Source organism: Balaenoptera physalus (genome assembly GCF_965194825.1).
Source record: "Balaenoptera physalus genome assembly, chromosome: 11".
NCBI classification, from domain to species: Eukaryota; Metazoa; Chordata; class Mammalia; order Artiodactyla; family Balaenopteridae; genus Balaenoptera; species Balaenoptera physalus.
In genome coordinates, this window is record NC_138896.1 from 66,414,002 (window position 1) to 66,437,424 (window position 23,423).

Consider the following 23,423-nt stretch of genomic DNA (forward strand, 5'->3'; position numbering starts at 1 on the left):
TTCTGGACAGCCATGAAATATTTGTACTGATCTACTTATAAGGGTGTTAAGAGAACACATTTTGTAAAGTACTTTAAGACTCATTAATTCAAGATATTTTAGAAACAAAATATCTACTATTGTTTTCAGAAAAGAGATAGGGCAAAGGCGGGGGGTGCTGGACCACTGGGGGGCAGCATTTGGGACTGGGTTCCTGGAATCTGGGACAGAATGAGAGAAGCAGTAAGAGGAGAATAAAGGAGGAAGAAGGGGAGAGGAATAGAAGTATATTTTCTCAGCCTGTGCCACTGATGCTTGATCCCACTACACTTTATTTCTCTATAATTCTGTATTTTGTATAAATGTGTATAATTTTGCATAAAATGTGTTTATTTCTAAACAGTATATTGTTGTTTTAATTCATATAAATCATATTACAGTGTATCTTAGGTTTTGGGGGATTTTGCTTTTGCTTTGTTTTTGCCTTGTTTTGTTCTGTTTTGGTGATCAATATATTTAATATCTGGTAGCACAAAATCTCCCACCTCCTTCAAAATTGTCTTAGCTATTCTTTGTCCTTTACTCTTCTGTATAAATTTTAGAATCAATTTGTAAGGTTGCACGTGTGTGCACACACACACACACACACACACAAACCCCCTTGTAATTTTGATTGGAACTGCTTTTAACGTATAAATTCACTTGGCAAAAATTGTAATCTTGATATTGACCTTCTCTACCCATGAATATAGTACATTCTTCAGAGATTTCAGTCATTTTCTATGCCTGTGATGAATATCTGCTATTTTATAGCTGCCCAAGATATTTTGAAAATCCTTTCCCCATTTTAGGACTTCTCCACATTATAAATCTCACTTTCCCAGGTAGACTCCAAAAACTATTTCCCAGAAGCCCTTGCTATTTAGACGTGCACATACAACCAATTTCCACTGAGCCGGTACAGCTTCTCAGAAGATGGAAATAAAGGTCCTGAGACCATACAGTCAGTATCCTACCAAAATGGTTGTGGGTGTACTTGCTTTTTCTCAGAATATGTAGCAAACCTCCTGGAGGTCTAGCCTCTCTCTTCAGTGGGGTGGGGTGGCAGTCTAGTAGCAGGCACCAGCAGCTGTTGGGTTTCCATTGGAGCCTCTTGGTACTGTCCTTGGTCATTTTTCTTGGCATCTGTCTATGTGGCATCCCAGCTTGTTTCCTTTTTGGAAATTCTGTAAGCTACCTAGTGGTAGGTAGGAAATCCCTTTCTGCCTAAATGTGTTAAAATGGATTCTGAGGAATTCCCTGGTGGTCCACTGGATAGGACTCCGTGCTTTCACCACTATGGGGCTGAGTTCAATCCCTGGTTGGGGAAACTAAGATCCCACAAACCACATGGTAAGGCCAAAAAAAAAAAGATTAATGTTGAACAGAGTGACAGCAGGCCACAAGCTAACATCTTCAAGGAACGAGGGCATGTGACCCAGAGTTTCCAGCCTGATGACATAAGATTCAAAGGTGGAGGTTTTGGGGAAAAGGGAGAGGTGAAGAATGGTCTGAAACCGGCACAGAGAAAGAGGAGGACCCAAGCTATGTGATATTAGGAATGTGGAAGAAATACAACCACCATTTCAGAGGGTGCCTGGGAAACAGCACCCTCAAGGGACGAGCAGGTTTTGATTACAGCGAGAAGGTAAAGGCCATGTTAGGGATGCTGAGCACGAAGGCACCTTCACTACGAATGGGCCGCCAGCTTCAGAGAGTGGAGTGAAGTTTTCAGGAGTTGGAGAAAGGTAACACACGAAGACAAAAAGGGGAATTGCAGAGATGTAGAGGATTACATTTGCAGGAGGTGGCGGTTACCCTGGAGTTCCGGGCTCCTTGTGGTGACTGAGACAAACACATAGTACATGCTGAGAATGCTCTGACAGTCTCAGGACTGTTAACAATGGGAAGGCTGAGACTGCAGGATGGTGGGGGGGTCTGGACCCCTAGGGAGAGAGGCTCTCACTTCATTCCTGCTGCCTGAGGCCTGAGGACAGGGTAGTCTTACTCCAATACTTGGGGCCTCCTCTTAATACAGGCTGATGAAGGCACAAAGCCCTAGACTTCAATTCTGGGAAATCTCCTTGAAGTACTGATATTTCTTTTATGACTTTCTCCTCTCCCATGTCTCTATTCCTCTCTTTACTGCCTACTTAACTATTAGGTCACCTATCCTGGACCTCTTTTTACCACTTTCACCTCTTCTTGTTATACTTTCTGGGTGATTCCCTTGACTTTATTTTCCAATGCTGACACTGAGTGTCTCATTTCTGATATCAACTTTCAGTTTTCAAGAGTTCTTTTTTGTTCTCTGAATTTTCCTTTTTTACAGCAATCTATTGTCTCAGGGTTAGTTGCAAACATCTTCTGTAACCTTAGGATGCTAAATTTTCTTCTTCCTGCATAGTCTGTTTCAATTGGGCTTTTTTTCCCCCCCTGCTTCAGCCTTTTGCACATCCTTGGTTTTTTATTTTATATTTAAAAATGGAGCATCAAAAAGCTGGTGAGAAGTTCTGCGTGCACAGTTGGCACTTCTGTGTGGAGCTATTTTACTGAGGAATCACTGGTCTCTTCACTTGACTTGATCACATCTCCCAAAGAAAGTTCTGATTTCCAGCCTAGAAGGTGCACAAGTCTATTAGCAGGTTCTGGATAGAACCAGGAGTAGAAGGTGAGGGGGTGACAGAGAAGGACCTAACATTCAGTGTGGTTCCCCAACATTCAAAATTCCTGCTACACTGCTCCAGAGAAGAGAGAGGTGGGGAAGTGACCGGGAATCTAAGTGCTTCTTAAAGACTTTTAGCCAATTTTCCTGTTCTTCACCCCACCAGCATCCCCTTCTTTCAGAGGTTTCTGAATCTTCAGTTCCTAAGCCTTTCTAGGAATTCTGCCACATGGGGGTGCTGCTCAGCTTCCTGCAATGTGGCTTAGGATTTACCTTTTTCAGCTCTGCTAGAAGTCACAACTCTTTCACCTGATTCTGAGCTTCCAAAATGTTGTCATCAGCTTACTTTCATTGTCCTTCTGAGTTTATGCTTTTTAATTTTTAATCTCTTTACTATCTTAGTGGAGTTTCAGGAGGGTGTAAATGCTAACATGTTCAACTGCCATCTTTACCAAACCCTGGGGACTTCCCTAGTGGTCCAGTGGGAAAGAATCCACCTTACAATGCAGGGGATGCAGGTTCAACCCCTGGTCAGGGAACTAAGATCCCACATGCCGTGGGGCAACTAAGCCCATGCGCCACAACTACTGAGCTCGTGCGCCTCAACTAGAGAGCCTGCGTGCCGCAAACTACAGAGCCCACGTGCTCTGGACCCTGAGCGCCACAAATACAGAGCTCACGTGGCCTGGAGCCTGCACACCCCAACTAGAGAAGAGAAAACCCACATGCCACAACTAGAGAGAAGCCCGTGCCACAAAGAAAGATCCCGCCTGCCTCAATGAAGATCCCGTGCACCACAACTAAGGCCCGATGCAGCCAAAAATAAATAAAATAAATAAATAAATAAACAAACACCAAACTCTGTTGTGTACCTTATTTCTAAGTTTATTGGGAAGGGGGCTGGTGGTCTGTTTGTTTGGTTTTTAGGTTTTGGTTAATTTTTTTGTTTCCCACCACCATCCCACCCCCCACCCCAACCTTCTGAATTGCAAGCCTTCAAACTCATTTTCTAAAGAATGCATCCAAGACTGTAAACATTGCTCCAAGTACCACCTTTCGCCACATCCCCTAGACCCTGCTATGATCTATTCTTACTGCTGTTCAGTTCTAAATCATCTGCAGCTTTCACTTTGCGCTCTCTTTAACCCAAGAGCTATTTTGAAGTGTACTAACTTTATATAAGAAAAAAATTTTCCTCATTCTTTCATCCAACATGCAAATAAACCACAAAAACAGCAAAAGGTAACCAATGTCAACCCCCACGAACCTTCTGGCAGTGGAGACCTCAAGAACTCTTCGTAAGCTACATCAGTTCTCTTTGCCCCTTTCTTTTTTTCCCTACAGACCAAATTTCACTTACTTTTCTCTCTTCTTCTAAACTGATACCACCCAAACTACTTTTAGAGGTTTCTCTCCTGAAGATCACTGTGAAATGGGCAAGCTCTTCATCAAGGTACACCCCCCAGGCATTTGTTGCTCAAGGCACCTCTCTCAAAGTGTGGTCCACACTAAAGGTCTGGGCATCACCATGGATATCCAAAATCAGAATCTCCGAGAGTTAGGCCAGAAAATTACTCTTTTTACACCAGCTTATTCAGACACATGGTAAAGTTTAAGAACCAATAATGTAAAGGTTGGAGACACATGTAGACAGCAAAAGCAACTTTAAAAAAATGTATGGCCCCTTCCATCAACATTTAAGGATTTACTTTATATTAGTGCTAATACAGGCAGACCTCAGAGATACTTCTGGTTCAGTTCCAGACCACCACAATAAAGCAAATATAGCAAGAAAGCAAGCCACACGAATTTTTTGGTTTCCCAGTGCATATAAAAGTTGTTTACACTATAGTCTATGAAGTATGTAATAGCATTGTCTAAAAAAAAGAACATACCTTAATTAAAAAATACTTTATTGCTAAAAAATCTTAACCATTATCCAACAATGCAGTTTTGTCATAAACCTTCAATTTGTAAAAAACCAGTATTTACGAAATGGATAAAGTGAAGTGCAATAAAACAAGGTGTGCCTGTAATGCATAACTCAAGTTCTTTTTCCAGGAATTACTTCACGCAGTCCTTTGCACAGTTATAAAAGATTCTCACCTAAGGTCAAAAGCAAGAGCAATCCAAAATTCCACTTCACTAACCTGTCACATAAGCTTAACCACTGACCCGTTACATAGCCCTCTTTATTCCTAAAATACAATTCTGCAGGCATATTCAGATTTCCCCCAAATCAGCTGCTCCTATTTCTTTAGTAATTTGCCAAAGTTCACGTTTACAATTTGGAGAAAAGTCAATGTAGAAACCAGTGCTTGCAAACAGGAAACCAGAATGCACACCAAGAAAAATTTATGCAACGGATGGAGCAAAGATGAATGCCTTGGTGTATATTGACTTAGGAAACCAAAGTTACAAGGAAACATTTAGATATCAAGAGCAAAACTAAAGATTAAAAAAAACAACTTCATGTTTAAAGACATGATTGCTATTGATCATATAAATAATTGTTATCACTGCATGTTTTTTTTTTGTTTTTAAACTGGTTATTTCAAATGATCTTTTGCAGAGACGTACAAGATCCTCAATGATCTGTGTCAATAGCAACCCAACTCAAAGCTCATTCAACTGCATCAATACACAACACCTTCACCCACTGAACAATCTGCATTCATTTCTAAAGGCTATGGTTGGAAGCTCATTCCAATTCTCAACTCTGACAGGTCTTAAATGCCTCCTCTGTTTCTCCCAGGCTGCTTCTCTCTAATCACAGGGGCCTAATGCGGGGATGTCCTCTCTCTCAAACGTCCCTAATTCACCAAAGCATCCTATTAGCACTTCGACCACCAGCAGCCTGACAATGCAGACACGGCTGTTACTGTTCAAGCCTGAAAGGGACCAACATGAAGGTCAAGTATTTCCATTTTCTACCCAGAAAAAAACAGAATATATTATACAAACACAGTCTTTAAATATATCTCGATTACAATGGCGTTTATGCCGAAACAGCTGTAACACATGTACGGTGTAAAAGCCACAAATCAAGCTTAAGTTAGGTTGGAGATCTGCTGTGTGTAACAGCCACAGAAGTGCCAAGACAGAGCTCACGAGGGGTGAGGAGAAGGGGTCAGAATAACTGGGGAAGGCTTCACAGTGGGAGGAAGACCCTGGAAGACTCGTACTATTTGGACAGGAGAAGAAGGGACTCCAGAGGCGGGCAGCAGCATGAACACGGGCCCAGAGGCAGGGATGAGGACGGCGTGTGGCAAGGCCAGTGAAGGCATGGCCACAGCCGGAGCAGAGCAGGGGCCCTGGAAAGGCATGGGAGCTAAGGCTGAAGAGGGGCCCTGGGGACACAGCAGGGACGGCCCGAGGGCCTTGCCAGGCTTCTTCTCCACGGGGTGCAATTTCTGATGCTGAACAAAGCTGCCGTACCACTTGAAGGCTTTCCCACATGCCTGACACTCATAAGGCTTCTCTCCGGTGTGAACTCTCTGATGCTGAATGGAAGCAATCTTCTGGGTGAACGCCTTGCCACACTCCTTACACTGGTAGGGTTTCTCCCCGGTGTGAATTCTCTGGTGGGCGATAAAAAGTGACCTACACCCAAAAGCTTTCCAACATTCCTTACATTTATAGAGTTTCTCTCCAGTGTGTAGCCTGTGATGCTGAAGGTAGGCTGCGCTCCGACGGAAGGCCTTGCCGCACTCCTTACACTCATAGGGCTTCTCACCCGTGTGGATCCGCTGATGCTGGGTCAAGGCTGTGTTGGAGCTCAGACCTTTGCCACACTCCTTACATTCGTAGGGTCCTGCGCCGATGTGATTTTTCTCGTGTACGATACAGTCATAGCTGGACTTGAAAGCTTTGCCACATTCCTTACATTTGAAGGGCTTCTCCCCAGTGTGGCTCATCTGATGCCGAATGAGCTTTGAGTTATATCTGAAGATCTTCCCACATTCTTTACACTCATAGAACTTCATTCCACCTCGAAGTATTAGATTGGGATTCAGACTGAAAGTCTGCCATGGTGCCTTGCTTTTAAAATCAAAGTGCTGAGACACGTTTCTGAAAAGCCCTCCCACTGGCATGCTGTGCACCTCTGTTTCTTCAGGGGCTTCCTGCTTTACCACTGGCTCTTCTGTCTTAGTCCAGGACTCACCACCTGACCAAAGAAACCACAAGTGTTCCTCATTACTGAACTGGAAGGGAAACAGGATCCAGTGGTCCTGATTTTCTCTCGTAGGAAGTGATTTTTTTAAAATATACCCATAAGATGGCTACAAGCATCCATAACGGAGGATGAGAGAGAAAAAGAAAAACAATAACGTATAACTGGAGAAGTGACGACACTGGAAACAGTCCAGGAAGTGCCTCTTATAAGGAAGGGCTGGGGAATGAACCAGGGCAGGTGAAATGTGCAGAATGAGAATGGGAAGGGGACTTCCCTGGCGGTCCAGTGGTTAGGACTCCATGCTTCCACTGCAGGGGGCTCAGGTTCAATCCCTGGTTGGGGAACTAAGGTCCCGCAAGCGATGCGGCACAGCCAGTTAAAAAAGGGGAGGCGGGTAAGGAAAAGAGGCAGGAGGGGAAAAAAAGAAGAAAAAAGAGTGGGAGAGGTGAGAGGAATCAGCAAGAAATGGAAACAGGTTTTAAAAGAGAGAGAGGGAGACCTCAAAGAAGGGAAAAGACACCCGTGAGACGAGCGGCTGAGCAGCGCGGTAACACACACAGAGACACAATGGATCCCAATGCCCCACCTGCAAGCCAGGAAACCACCCCCTATTCCGAATTCTAAATAATGGCCTGATAATTCTACTTTTAAATATCCCACATAGGTGGTCCAGTGGTTAGGACTCCGTGTTCTCACTGCTGAGGGCCCAGGTTCAATCCCTGGTGGGGAACTAAGATCCCACAGGCCGCACAGCACAGCCAAAAAAAAATCCGCATAATATTCTGGGATAAAACATTAGTTCTTTCAGAAAGTCAGCCAGAACACAAGTTGATCGGAGAGCTGTAGGCCACTGTGGTATTACTGCTAAAGGAACCACTATTTACAATGTCACAGTATGTGTGAGAAAAGAGGCCTGGAAACTTTCTTCCTAAAAGAAAGAAAACCCAAGTAAACAAAAGTTCCTGGGACTGGTAAGCAGTCTGTGGGAAATTTTAGGGTGGGTGGGTGTGTTGGGTGTGGTATTGGGGGAATATTCTTGCCCTTTCCTCTATAGCCCTATAGAAAACAAATACATCGTAAACCTCAAGATTATGACATCAGGAACTTTTAAATACTAAACATGATTTAAATACTAAAGAGGCAAATAAAATCATAGCTATGGCATAGATAAATCAGTTTGACCCACAGAATAATATTTCCCTTAAAGTATGGCTGAAACCCTACTTCTTTGCCATGAAAATTGGCATAAAATTAAATATTTTCCCTGGTAAGTGAGAAAAGAGGTGGTTTCAGAGGTAGTGGGTCACAGCTTTTCCGTGGGAGGATAGCCACGTGGATGTGGACAGCGTGCAGCTATGCACTCCTAGGGACTGGTCCTTCCGGGCTCAGTGCGGGAACTCAACAGAGGTCAGAGAGTGTACTGAGTACTACCTTATAAAAACTACAGGGAGCTTTGTTCTCTGCTGCAGGAGAAATATTTCCAGTAAACCAGGAAGGCAAAACCAGACAGCACTGGGTCCTCTTACTCACCTGGACAGATGCCTCTCAAAATCTCTGCTTCCCAGGGATCTGGGCCCCATGGTGCTTCCCCTCTCTCCAGCTGGGAGATCAGAACAGGTGTGGGGAATGGAAGTGCTTCTCCAGCAAGAAAGAGAGAGAGACAAGTTGAGGGGAGACATCCAGAGCTGTTCCTGAGATCTCTCTGCCCACCCCACTGTGGGCTAGTTGGGGAGGAGAGAAGTGGACTGCCCAGGGGACCAATGAGCCACCAGGGGTTCTGAGGAAGGGGTCCAAACTGCGCTCCAAGGTATGGCCAGGGAGATAGTGATTCTCCTCAGGGAGAAAGTGCAAGCTCACCCTGACTCAGAAGAAATGAAATCCCTTCAGGAAGGATGTATGTACTGATATCCTGGGAGGCTCCTCCACACAGGAGAGGGCCCACATCCCACAACACTGGAAGGACGGAGGAACAGAGGTCTCCCAGGGGTACCCGGGAGAATCCTCTCCCTCAGGGTCCAGAACCACGCTCTTCCCTGGGAAGTAATGACGTCCAATTTCAAAGCCAAAGGGAACCTGGGATTTCCCCACCCAGCATCTCCAAAGGCCGGTGAGTGCAGAACTCCCCTCTGGAGCCATCAAACCTAAGGACTACTAGAATCCCCAAGACATCTGAGAAGAGGTGAAACTATCACAGAGGGCCACTGAGAGAGACCTTACCCAGGGAAGCCACATTTGCATAATTCTCCAGCATCACCTCCCTGTACAGGGCCTTCTGCACAGGCTCCAGGCTGGCCCACTGGTTCTGGGTAAAGTACACGGCCACATCCTCAAAGGTCACTGGATCCTGAAACAACAGGTTCCTGCTGAAGCCTTTAGCGAGGGCCAGAGGGGGGCAGTCTGAGCTGCAGGGAAGAGATGGACCTGCCAGGGTCTGTGACTCTGAGCCCCGTGGAAGGTTTGCTCTACGGACAAGAGCATTCAGCACCCCAGCCAGAGGCCAGCCCTCAGCCAGTGTTCCCACCTCCAAACTCGGAACGCTAATGCTCTCCCACCTACTCAGCTCTGGGGCTCCAAACTGTCATCCTCACCTCATAACTTGGCATCTGGGGCTCTCCTGCCTGGTAACTGCATCAACACCTATGTTCATTTCTCCATGGATCTGTCCCTCTAGCACCTGCTGCCCTCATGTACTCTTAACCTGTCACCTAATTTTCTGTACACCAACCACTCTCTCTGTCTCCACTCAGCCGAAGTACATATGCACGGCCGCATGTACTCCCTGCCCCAGCTTCTCCTGGCCTTCCCCAACAGCTTCCACTATGCGCAGAGGGGCCACTCCTTAGGAATAGTCCCAGTGCAGCTACATGTAAAAAAATGAAGTTAGAACATTCTTTAACACCATACACAAAAATAAACTCAAAATGGATTAAAGACCTAAATGTAAGACCAGATACTATAAAACTCTTAGAGGAAAACATAGGCAGAACACTCTCTGACATAAATCACAGCAAGATCTTTTCTGATCGTCTCCTAAAGTAATGGAAATAAAAACAAAAATAAACAAATGAGACCTAATTAAACTCAAAAGCTTTTGCACAGCAAAGGAAACCATAAACAAAACAAAAAGACAACCCACAGAATGGAAGAAAATATTTGCAAACGATGTGACCAACAAGGGATTAATCTCCAAAATTTACAAACAGCTCATGAAACTCAATATTAAAAAAACAAACAACCCAATCCAAAAATGGGCAAAAGACCTAAACAGACAAAAAAAAAAAAAAAAAAGACCTAAACAGACATTTCTCCAAAGAAGACATACAGATGGCCAAGAGGCACATGAAAAGATGTTCAGCATCTCTGATTATTAGAGAAACGCAAATCAATACTACAATGAGATTCACCTCACACCAATCAGAATGGCCATTAACAAAAAATCTACTAACAATAAATGCTGGAGAGGGTGTGGACAAAAAGGAACCCCCTACACTGCTGGTGGGAATGTAAATTGGTAACAGCCACTATGGAGAACAGTATGGAGGTTCCTTAAAAAACTAAAAATAGAGCTACCATATGATCCAGCAATCCCACTCCTGGGCATATATCTGGAGAAAAACATGGTTTGAAAGGACACATGCACCCCAATGTTCACTGCAGCACTGTTTACAATAGCCAAGACATGGAAGCAACCTAAATGTCCATTGAGAGAAGAATGAATAAAGAAGATGTGGTACATATATACAATGGAATATTACTCAGCCATTAAAAAGAATGAAATAGTGCCATTTGCAGCAACATGGATGGACCTGGAGATTATCATACTAAGTGAAGTAAGTTAGACAGATAAAGCCAAATACCATATGATATTGCTTATATGCAGAATCTAAAAAAAAAAGATCCAAATTAACTTATTTACAAAACAGAAACAGACTCACAGACTTAGAGAATGAACTTATGGTTACCAGGGGACTGGCGGTGGGGGGAAGGGACGGATTGGGAGTTTGGGACTGACATGTACACACTGCTATATTTAAAACAGATATCCAACAAGGACCCAATGTATAGCACAGGGAACTCTGCTCAATATTCTGTAATAACCTAAATGGGAAAAGAATTTGAAAAGGAAAAGATACTTGTATATGTATAACAGAATCACTTTGCTGTACACCTGAAACTAACACAACATTGTTAATCAACTATACTCCATAATAAAATAAAAATTAGGAAGCATCAGGAAGATGACGGTGTGGGAAGATGCAGAGTTTGCATCTCCCTACAACTAGGGCACCTGCCAGATGCTGGTGGGGGACCCCAATGCCCAAGGAGATGGGAAGAAGCCCCAAGTGAACCAGTAGGACGTGGGGGGACTGAGGGGGGAGGAGAAGTGGAGGCTGGATAGGACCGGCGGCCCTGAAGGGTGGCTGAGAGGGGGGAGGGGTTCCCATGACTGGTGGGACCTTCAGGGGCTCGGATCATGGGGAGCACACCCAGCGTTTCCCCTACCCAATCTCCAGGACCAGAGGAGCAAGAGAGGAGCAGAGGGCATGTGCACCACCCACTCGGGCCCACGGAGACTGCTAAGCTCCCAGGCTGATTCCCCAGCCCTCCAAAGCCCACTCCAGGCCGCATGGGTCCTGGGGAGGGAGACCGGGGAGAACAGGAGAGGCAGGCGGGAGGGGCCCTCTGGCCCTGGAGGAGCAGGAGAGGAGTGAGGGCATTCGTCCTGCCCAATGGGGCCCAGGATGCCTGCTGAGCTCCCAAGTTGGGTCACCCACCCTCTGAAACCAGAGGTGGGAGGCATGCCTGGGCCCCTTCTGTTCTGTTGAGCCTAAGCCCCACCCCCCACACCTGTCAGGGCCTTTTCCAGCCCTGTGGGTCCTAATCATAGGCCCTGCCCACCACCCAAACCTCGCCCCTGCTCAGGCCGTGCCTTCCAGAGCCAAGGCCTTTTCCACCTTTTTCTTTTTTTTCTCCTCCTTGTTTTTACTATTGTGGTTCTGTTTTACCTTCTGGTTGTTGTTTCATCATTATTTTTATTTTTATATTTTTTCTAACATATCTGTTAGTTTCCTAGTTTAATTTTATTTTTTACTTTGTTACTGTTCTCCTTTTTCTTTTTTCTTTTTTTTTTGTGCCACCCTGCGTGGCTTGCGGGATCTTGGTTCACGAGCTGGGGGTTGGGTTGAAGCTCCTGCAGTGGGAGCTCCAAGTCTGAACCATTGGACTAACAGAGAACCTCAGACCCCAGGGAATATTCATCGCAGTGAGGTCTCCCAGAGGTCCTCATCTTGGCACCAAGACCCAAATCTACCCAACAGCCTACAAACTCCAGTGCTGGAAGCCTCAGGCCAAACAACCAGTGATACAGGAACACAATCCCACTCACAAAAAAAAAGGAAAAAAAAAAAAATGAGACGGCAGAAAAGTATGTCACAGATGAAGGAACAAGGTAAAAACCTATAAGACCAAATAAATGAAGAGGAAATAGGCAATCTACCTGAAAAAGAATTCAGAGTAATGATAGTAAAGATGATCCAGAATCTCAGAAATAGAATGGAGGCAAGGACTGAGAAAATACAAGAAATGTTTAACAAAGATTTAGAAGAACTAAAGAACAAACAAACAGAGATGAACAACACAATAACTGAAATGAAAAATACACTAAAAGGAATCAATAACAGAATAAGTGAGGCAGAAGAACGAATAAGTGAGCTGGAAGACAAAATGGTGGAAATAAACTGCCTAGGAGCAGAATAAAGAAAAAAGAATGAAAAGAATTGAGGACAGTCTCACAGGCCTCTGGGACAACATTAAACGCACCAACATTCGAATTATAGGGGTCCCAGAAGAAGAAGAGAAAAAGAAAGGGTCTGAGAAAATATATGAAGAGATTATAGTCAAAAACTTCCCTAACATGGGAAAGGAAGTAGTCAATCAAGTCCAGGAAGCACAGAGAGTCCCATACAAGATAAACCCTAGGAAAAACACACCAAGACACATATTAATCAAACTAACAAAAATTAAATTCAAAGAAAAAAAGTTAAAAGCAGCAAGGGAAAAGCAACAAATAACATACAAGGGAATCCCCATAAGGTTATCAACTGATTTTTCAGCAGAAACTCTGCAGACCAGAAGAGAGTGGCACAATATACTTAAAGTGATGAAAGAGAAAAATCTACAACCAATATTACTCTACCCAGCAAGGAACTCATTCAGATTCGACAGAGAAATCAAAAGTTTTTCAGACAAGCAAAAGCTAAGAGAATTCAGTACCACCAAACCAGCTTTACAACAAATGCTAAAGAAACTTCTCGGGCTTCCCTGGTGGTGCAGTGGTTGAGAATCTGCCTGCCAACGCAGGGGACACGGGTTTGAGCCCTGGTCTGGGAAGATCCCACATGCCGCAGAGCGGCTGGGCCCGTGAGCCACAACTACTGAGCCTGCGCGTCTGGAGCCTGTGCTCCGCAACAAGAGAGGCCGCGACAGTGAGAGGCCCGCGCCCGGCGATGAAGAGTGGCCCCCGCTCTCCGCAACTAGAGAAAGCCCTCGCACAGAAACGAAGACCCAACACAGCAAAAAATAAATAATAAATAAAAATAAAAAAAAAAAAAGGAAAACCATTTAAAAATAAATAAAGAAAGAAAGAAAGAAAGAAACTTCTCTAGGCAGGAAACACAAGAGAAGAAAAAGACCCACAGGATAGAAAGCCCAGAGTTAAGCCCACGCACATATGGTCACCTAATTTATGACAAAGGAGGCAAGAACATACAATGGAGAAAAGACAGCCTCTTCAATAAGTGGTGCTGGGAAAACTGGACAGCTACATGTCAAAGAACGAAATTAGGACACTCCTTAACACCATACACAAAAATAAACTCCAAATGGATTAAAGACCTAAATGTAAGGCCAGACACTATAAAACTCTTAGAGGAAAACATAGGAAAAACACTCTGACATAAACCACAGCAAGATCTTTTTTGACCCACCTCCTAGAGTAATAGAAAGAAAAACAAAAATAAACAAAATGGGACCTAATTAAACTTAAAAGGTTTTGCACAGCAAAGGAACCCATAAACAAGATGAAAAGACAACCCTCCGAAAGGGAGAAAATATTTGCAAATGAAACAATGGACAAAGAATTAATCTCCAAAATATACAAACAGCTCATGGAGCTCAATATCAAAAAAACAAACAATTCAATTAAAAAATGGGCGGAAGACCTAAGTAGATATTTCACCAAAGAAGACATACAGATGGCCTAGAGACACATGAAAAGATGCTCAACATCACTAATTATTAGAGAAATGCAAATCAAAACTACAATGAGGTATCACCTCACACTGGTCAGAATGGCCATTATCAAAAAATCTAGAAACAGTAAATGCTGGAAAGGGTGTGGTGAAAAGAGAACCCTCCTTCACTGTTGGTGGGAATGTAAATTGATACAGCCACTATGGAGAACAGTATGGAGGTTCCTTATAAAACTAAAAATAGAACTACCATATGACGCAGCAATCCCACTACTGGGCATATACCCTGAGAAAACCACAATTCAAAAAGAGACATGTATCACAATGTTCACTGCAGCACTATTTACAATAGCCAGGACATGGAACCAACCTAAGTGTACATCAACAGATGAGTGGATAAAGATGTGGCACATATATACAATGGAATATTACTCAGCCATAAAAAGGAACAAAATTGAGTTATTTGTAGTGAGACAGATGGACCTAGAGGCTGTCATACAGAGTGAAGTAAGTCAGAAAGAGAAAAACAAATACCGTATGCTAACACATATATATGGATCTAAAAAAAAAAAAAATGGTACTGATGAACCTAGTGGCAGGGCACAATAAAGACACAGACATAGAGAATGGACTTGAGGACACGGTGGGGGAGGGGAAGCTGGGACGAAGTGAGAGAGTGGCATGGACTTATATATACTACCAAATGTAAAATACATAGCTAGTGGGAAGCAGCCACATAGCACAGGGAGATCAGCTCGGTGCTTTGCGATAACCTAGAGGGGTGGGATAGGGAGGGTGGGAGGGAGGCTCAAGAGGGAGGGGATATGGGGATATATGTATGCATATGGCTGATTCACTTTGTTGTACAACAGAAACTAACACAGTACTGTGAAGCAATTATACTTCAATAAAGATATATTAAAAAAATTAAAATAAAAAAAGAAATAGTCCCAGTATTTTACAAATTTCTTTTTATACCTTCTTACCTTATCAGAAAGCTAGCTCTCTTGAAGGAAACCTGCAGCCTACCCATTGTGGCCTCTCCTCCAAACCACCTGTCTTCAAAGAAGGCTGGCCATGTGCTATCTCTGGGCACAGGCATGTCCACCTGTCTTGAGCTCCACCCCACCTGCCAAAATGTACCCCCTCTGTCTCCCCTGGGCCACCTCCATCTTCCCAAGAGTGAAGGGAACTCATATTTGTGGATTAGCCCCTAGGCATCAGGCTCTTGGGTGGGTACTTTTTTTTGTTTTCAATATATCTATTTTACTTTATTTATTCATTCATTCATTCATTCATTTATTTTTGGCTGCGTCGGGTCTTCGTTGCTGCGTGCGGGCTTTCTCTAGTTGCAGTGAGCGGGGGCTACTCTTCGTTGCGGTGCATGGGCTTCTCATTGTGGTGGCTTCTCTTGTTGTGGAGCACAGGCTCTAGGCACACAGGCTTCAGTAGCTGTGGCACGTGGGCTCAGGAGTTGTGGCTTGCGGGCTCTAGAGTGCAGGCTCAGTAGTTGTGGCGCACGGGCTTAGTTGCTCCGCGGCATGTGGGATCTTCCCGGACCAGGGCTCGAACCCGTGTCCCCTGCACTGGCAGGCGGATTCTTAAGCACTGCGCCACTGGGAAGCCCCATTGGGTGGGCACTTTTAAATCTTGTCTTTGGGACTTCCCTGGTGGTCCAGTGGTTAAGACTTCGCCTTCCAATGCAGTGGGTGCGGGTTCAATCCCTGGTCAGGGAGCTAAAATCCAACATGCCTCGTGGCCAAAAAACCAAAAACATAAAACAGAAGCAATATTGTAACAAATTCAATAAAGACTTTAAAAATGGTCCACATCAAAAAAATCTTCTCTTTCACTTACTCTTTACAACATATATATAAAGTCAGAGTTGTTACTCCCATTTTTCAAAGGATGGAACTAAGATTCAGAAAAATTCATTACTTTGCCCAAGATCACACAGCCAGGAAGTGACACAGCTGGGACTTCAACCCAAACCTGTCAAACAGCAAACCTGGGCTCTTCCCACATAGCATGCTGCCTCCGACACGGGGTCATGAACTTCTCCGAACACATGGCTAACCCCTGAACCTCATCATAACCTGGTGTTGCCCCACCTTCGGAGAACATCTTTTCAAACCCAACTTCCAAAATTACCTATCAAGCCACCTTTACTGTGCTCCCTCCAGGCCACATGGGGCCCCTCCCCCAATCAACACTGAGGGATCAGCTATTTCAAAACCACACATACCATCCTAGGAGCCAGAGCCTCTGCATCTTCCATGAGATGTAGGAGCAGTTTCTAACCGTGTCCACTGGCTACCTTCTCTGCTTCTATAGACAGCACAGTGCAGACCACAGAGACTGGCTCAGCCTGGAGGGGTTTCCTGCCTTCTGCACCTTCTCACCTTCATGACCCCACAGATGATTCCGTTTCCTAGGAGATTCTCACCACCCTATGCAGTCAGCCTTGTTCTTTTCAGCCCAAGGAAAAGGAAGACACCTACCCACAGGGGCTCAGCTAAGCCCCTTACTCTTTGAGTGTCCCAGTCTCTCCCGGCAGCCTGTGCACTGGAGTCAGCAGAGGGGACAGGGAGAAGGGAATGCTCTCACAGTTGCTCCTGGGGGAAGCAGGGAAGAAACATACCCCAAGCATCAATGCTGGCAACTTAAACTGCTCCCAGCCACTCTACTGGAGCTACACTCAGGTCCTTCTGAGGGGGTCCTTTGCAAACAAGAACTAGGGAACTCAGTTCAAAAGGAGACATTGAGAGAAGAACAAATTTAGAAACTTCTCAAAGGGAGAGTTGACCCTTAAGCTGGGCAATGACAAGGTCCAAAGGGCCCCCCAAATAGCTTGAGCCCCAAATCCAAACATCAGACAGAACCATGATGTCCTGTGAGTAATCACTGCTTCAACAAGGCATTAAAGGGCTTCTGAGGACAGCGACCACAGGCTCACAGGTAAACCAAAGTTCACCTCTGCGTGCAGCAAGTCAAACCTCACTCCCTCGCATCTTCAGAGCTGTTCTCACAACTTTCTCCACCCAGTACCATCTTCCTCCCCAAATTGTTCTTCCCATCTGCTGTCAAATAACCCCAGGTATCATGAGTCCAAAAACATGCCTATTATTAAAGGAGAACTTACTTTTCAAGAGAGTTAGGTTGTTGATACATTCTTCTTCCTCCTATGGATGGTCCCTATGTACCTCAACTTACTTTATTTTTCTCCACAGTATTTTTCATCATCTGACAAATTATACTTTTATTGTCCACCTCCCCCCACCAGGTTGTAAGTCATGAGGCAAGGATTCTGTTTTGTTCATTATTGGTTTACTAGCGCACAGTACATTTGCCTGGCAGATGCAAGATGATTAATATGAATTTGCTGAAAGAATTAATTTCAAAAATGGTTTGATCACCAATAAAAATTTTTACACTTATGAAGAAGGTCAGAAAACAACAGCAAATACCACATTAACAGTGAAATGCCAGAGCACATCCATTAAAGTTGATGGTTGATAATTTACCACGCACTGAGGTTCTACTTCCTGTGAAAGACTGGGGAAGGAGCATAAATATAGGAAAGAAACATAAACATTTTTGCTTGCAGATGAAATAGCTATCTGCCTAAAAAATATCCAAGACGCAGGAGAATAAACAAAAAACATTTAAAACTGACAAAATAATTCATTAAGTTAGCTAAATATAGGATAAGTGAACAAAAATGATTAGCTTTCCTAAATACCACCATAAACAATTAGAAGACAAAAAGAGAAAATAAGATGCCATTCATATGAAAATAGCTAAGAACAGACCTAACAAAAACCTGCAAAACCAAGACAAGAAAACTAAATGTTTATTAAAATAAATAAAAGAGGAACTGAATAAATTGAAACATACAGTGTTTCTGAATGGGAAGAATCAAACTTGTAAAGAAGTCAATTACCCCAGTTTTGCCTATGAATTCAAAAAAATCCACTCCCCCACAAAAAAATCAATGAGATTTATACAGGGGTAGGGGATCATTGACAGTAATCTGAAAAAAGTAAGTGTGAAAGACTAGCTGAGAAGGTTTTGAAGGAAATACATTTTTGAAAGAAAAGATGAGGGAGAATTAAACCCTACCTTAAAAGGACAATACTTCAAGAAAACGAGACTACAAGCCATAGAGAGTGAGAAAATATTTTAAAAGACATAATAAAGGACTATTATCCCAAGTATATAGAGAACTCTTAAACTCAATAAGAAAATGAACAACCCGATTTAAAAAATGGGCAAAAGACCTGAACAGACACCTCACCAAAGAAGTTATACAGATGGCAAACAGGTATATGAAAAGACGCTATACAACAGCAGTCCCTAACCTTTTTGGCACCAGGGACCAGTTTCGTGGAAGACAATTTTTCCACAGACTGGACAGGGGGGTTGGGGGGTGGTTCAGGCTGTAATGCGAGCGATGGGGAGAGGCAGATGAAGCTTCGCTTGCTTGCCGCTTACCTTCTGCTGTGCAGCCTGGTTCCTAACAGGACCAGTCCAGTACCGGTCCTTGGCCTCGGGGTTGGGGACCCCTGCTCTACAACATATGTCTTCAGGCAAATGCAAATTAAATCAATGAGTTACCACTACACATCTACTAGAATGGCCAAAATCCAAAACACTGACAATACCAAATGCTGGCAAGGATGTGGAGCAACACAAACTCTCATTCATTGCTGGTGGGAATACAAACTGGTGCGGCCACTCTGGAAGACGTTTAACAGCTTCTTACAAAACTAAACATACTCTTACCATATGATCCAGCAATCATGATCCTCGGTATCTTCCCAATGAGTTGAAAACTTATGTCCACACAAAAACCTGCACAAGGATGTTTATAGCAGCTTTATTCATAATTGCCAAAATGTGGAAGCAACCAAGATGTCCTTCAGTAGGTGAATGGAGAAATAAACTGTGGTATAATCATTCAATGGAATATTACTCAGCACTAAAAAGAAATAAGCTATCAAGCCATGAAAAGTCACACAAGAACCTTAAATGAATACTGCTAAGTGAACAAAACCAATATGAAAAGGTATGATACCAACTACACAACATTCTGGAAAAGGCAAAAAGATCAATAGTTGCCAGGAAGGGAGGGCAGAACACAGAGGATTTTTAGAGCCTGTGAAGAGGCTCTGTATGATACTACAATAATAGATACATACCATTATACATTTGTAACCCATAGAATGTACAACAGCAAAAGTGAACCCTGGGCTTCCCTGGTAGCACAGTGGTTAAGAATCCACCTGCCAATGCAGGGGACATGGGTTCGAGCCCTGGCCAGGAAGATCCCACATGCTGCGGAGCAACTAAGCCCGTGCGCCACAACTACTAAGCCTGCGCTCTAGAGCCCACGAGCCACAACTACTGAAGGCCGCGTGCCACAACTACTGAAGCCTGTGCTCCTAGAGCCTGTGTTCCGCAACAAGAGAAGCCACTGCAATGAGAAGGCCTCGCACTGCAATGAAGAGCAGCCCCTGCTCGCTGCAACTAGTGAAAGCCCGCGTGCAGCAACGAAGACCCAATGCAGCCAAAACATAAATTAAAAATAAATTAAATAGATAAAATAAATCTATTAAAAAAAAAAGAGTGAACCCTAATGCAAGCTACGGACTTTATGTGACTATGATGTGTCAGTGTAGGTTCATCAATTGTAACTAATGTACCACTCTGATAATGACGGAGGCTCTGCATGTGTGGAGCCAGGAAGCATATGGGGACTCTGTGCTTTTGGCTCAATTTTGCTATGAACCTAAAACTTCTCTAAAAAAATAAAGTCTACTAAAAAAGAACGGGAAAGGGGCAGGGAGAGCAATACTTAATCTCTTACCTGGACTGCAATATCATCCTGACTCACACTCTTCTGCAACCAATGCACCACTACGGGCTGAAAACCTTTTTAATATATAAATCCAACCCTTTCAACTCCCCTGCTTAAAATACTTTAGTGTCTTCCTACTGAACCCAGAATAGAAACCAAAGTCTTCACAGTGACCCCCAAGCCATGTGCCTAGTTGTCCCACCTCACAATGAACTACTTCCTCTGACCTCTCCCTGTCTCCAGAGTACACCCAGCTTTCTCTCCCAGCCCAGGGCCGATGCGTTTGCTGTCCTCCTCTCTGGAAAGCTCTTCTTTATTTCTTTCTCCAGTAGTTTTCAAGACTATTTCTACCTCATCCTTGAGGTCTCAACGTCATGTGACCACCTCCATGAGGGCTTCCCTGACCACTACCTTCAAAGGTAGCTTCTTTGGGGCTTCTCAAATTTGAGAAGGTGCGTAAGAATCACCCAGAGATCTTGTTACAACAGATTCCTGACCCCACTTACCCTCCTCCCCAATCTGACTCCGCGTCTAGGGTGGGACTAACAATTTGCAATTCTAACGAGCACCCAGGTGACCCTGATGCTGCCCGCCCACGGACCACACTTTTACGAAGCACTGTACTTTAGCAACAGGTAATTATGGTAACTTATTTGTTTTTGGTAAAAGTACCCTCCATGAGAAAAGGGAACCTGTCTGCATTATTCAGTACTATGCACCTAGCATTTAGAAAGCACATATGGAAAAAACAATGCTGGTCTCTCTGGGATACATCTACTACTTGTGGAGCAATCTCTTCAATAAAGAATTTCTCTGGGGCTTCCCTGGCGGCACAGTGGTTAAGAATCCGCCTGCCAAAGCAGGGGATACCGGTTCGAGTCCTGGTCCGGGAAGATCCCACATGCCGCGGAGCAGCTGAGCCCGTGTGCCACAACTACTGAGCCTGCGCTCTAGAGCCTGTGAGCCACAACTACTGAGACCGCGTGCCACAACTACTGAAGCCCGTGCACTCAGAGCCCATGCTCCGCAACAAGAGAAGCCACCGCGATGAGAAGCCCGCGCACCGCAACGAAGAGTAGCCGCCGCTCGACGCGACTAAAGAAAGCCCGCACACAGCAACGGAGACCCAACGCAGCCAAAAATAAATTATTTATTTATTTATTTATTTAAAAAAAAAAAAAAAGAATTTCTCTGATCTCGGCAGGCAACCTTTTTTTTTTTAAATCCCACATTCCTAATTTATCCCCCACCCCCAACTCATTTCCCCTTTGGTAAGGCTGTTTGCTATATCTGTGCTTGCAACTTCTATTTGTAGAACATGATCTGGATTTCCACATTCAGGGGGAATTTCTTGGCTTGGGTCCCCCTTTTTCCACTTAAACCTATTCATCCAAACTCATCACTCTGTACACACAAGACTCTTATTTCCTCCACCACGTATTTACAACCATAGCCCTGGGGATGGACGCAAGAGGGAAACCATAGCCTGGCCAAGTTAGGCCTTCTTGGTCCTTTCCTGATTACCTGATAGCTAATGTGATTTTTAAAAGACTGAAAAGAAGCTCAGCTCACCTGAGGCCAAGTGGTTTGGAGCATGGCTGATGTTCCCTGGCTCCGTGCACTGTCTTCTGGGTTTGGAAGAGCAAGAACCTTAAAAGCTAAGAGAAGAAGAGCCATGAGTGCAATAGTCCCTGTGCTACGTCACCCACAACCGCCCACAGTCTTCCGTCTTTTCCTTTCGAGCACTGGCAGGAGACTATCAGCCCCGCTCTGGCTGATCGCCCCAAACTCCTCGTGAATTGCACTGCCTGGTCCTCGGGACAATCCACCACCTGCCTGCTCTGCCCAAGAGCGTTCCGGGGCCCATTCACATTGAGCGGACCTAGGGATCCAAGACGAATCCTGTCCCTACAGTGCTGGGTCTGAACAAACAAAAACCTAAAAAAGCGCTTAGAGGGACCATGACATTGACCCCAAAAAGGGTGCCTTTGGAGAAGGGAGACAGGGGTGGCTGGATCTGGATTGAGCTAGAATACTCAAGTGTTCCAGTGGGTGATGATGATAGGAGACCCCAAACATCAGAAAATTCGGTACCGGGCACGGGAGGCAGTTGGGCCAACTTCTTTAGGACAAAAAAGACGATCACGCCTCGGTGGGCAAGGGACTGGACCAGGGCTCTAGGAGGCCCCGCCGCCACCTCGGCGGCTTCTGCGAGGCCCAGACACCCGAGCACCGGGTCAGAGAGGCGAGTTCAGGGGCGGGGTGCTGACGAATCGCTAAGGAAAGCGAGGAAGCTGGCGCCGGACGAGACTGGCACGAAGAACTCGCCTGAACCGAGCCTGTTTCCCTCAGAACCCCAAGAAGTGAGTCTCCGAAAGCCGATACGGAACCGAGCACGGGCGTCGTGCGCCCCTCTAGGCCGCCCGGAGGCGGCCCATCTCGGTGGTCCCCGCGGCGCGGCCTCACGTGACCCGAGGGGCAGGGATTAGGGCGGGCTCTTACTCGTGACGTCACTTGCGGGCGCCGCACCGCCGTGCTAGCGGCGGGTGCCTCCGCTCCTGTGCTTCAACCAATGAGCCGACTGAGGGCGGGCTGTGAGGGTGCTGATGCCACCTTGCTCTACTCAGATCTCGGCCTCTAGACCTAGGTGGGGCCCCAGTTAACCGACTGCCCCATCAGCTGTCGGCCCCTTTGTTCCCTGGGTCACCTGGAGCCTGGGCTGTGCAGGTGTGGGGAGAATGGCTTCTGTTGTGTCATCTCCTAGAGGCCCACGCCAGGCATCCTGTTTGGGTCCTAGGCTGGGCAGCCCTTAGGAGAACCATGGTTCCCATCTACCTTTTCAAAGCCCTCTCCCTTCCTAGGACCTAGGCGTGTGTGGGACCTTTTAGGACAGATTCATTTAACAACCAAAATAACAGTGACTAAGGTTGCCAGGCATCCTGTATATACAAGTCCTATATTAAATGATTTTGTCCTGTATTGACTTTGGCAGGACGCCCTAAATGTCCTGTGTTTAGCTTTTTTCAATGTAGTACAAAACTTCCGTAGTTTACAGCTATTCCGCCTAGTTAACTGGCAAGTAACTTAAATTTCAACACTGGCTGAAAAAAACAATCATACCTCCACAACTGAAGATCTGGATAATCCCTTACAGTCTCTCCGGCGGGTTTGGCTGAGGAAAGGAAAGGGGGGCGGCGCTGAGAATTGAAACATTAAAAGGACTTTTTCAGATTCAAGAAAGGAAAAGACTGTTCTCTGACCAAAGTTCCAAGCCACGAACGAGTAATTGCCCTTAAGAACAAGTAAATGCCGTTAACTTACATAACTTCGGGTCAACACACATGCTCTGAAAATCAGCCAATGCCAGTGACAGTCTCACTTTGGTGACCCTTGCAACTATGCTTCTGAGAGTTATCAAATCAATGGCAGCCCCAATCTTCAGAACATGAGCCA

General features: G+C 44.9%; 1 protein-coding gene across 7 annotated transcripts; it reads right to left on the minus strand.

Moving 5' to 3' along the window:
- Window positions 1-3,547: 3,547 nt before the first annotated feature.
- ZNF621 (zinc finger protein 621) lies at window positions 3,548-23,313 on the minus strand (the record flags this gene model as incomplete). 7 transcript variants are annotated; one of them, XM_082412916.1, is made up of 6 exons in its annotated part: window positions 3,548-6,851; window positions 8,391-8,498; window positions 9,078-9,204; window positions 18,896-18,964; window positions 21,543-21,628; window positions 22,065-22,466. In XM_082412916.1, 4 exons carry the CDS (start codon window positions 18,896-18,898, stop codon window positions 5,791-5,793), a joined length of 1,299 nt encoding a protein of 432 aa, XP_082269042.1. In that variant the 3' UTR covers window positions 3,548-5,790. The 7 variants fall into 7 exon arrangements, with proteins under 7 accessions (XP_082269042.1, XP_082269037.1, XP_082269036.1 ...); XM_082412911.1 differs by lacking the exons at window positions 18,896-18,964; window positions 22,065-22,466 and adding an exon at window positions 23,091-23,313 and having other exon boundaries at window positions 8,391-8,495; window positions 9,078-9,262; XM_082412910.1 differs by lacking the exons at window positions 18,896-18,964; window positions 22,065-22,466 and adding an exon at window positions 23,091-23,313 and having other exon boundaries at window positions 9,078-9,262.
- Between the last annotated feature and the right edge of the window lie 110 nt (window positions 23,314-23,423).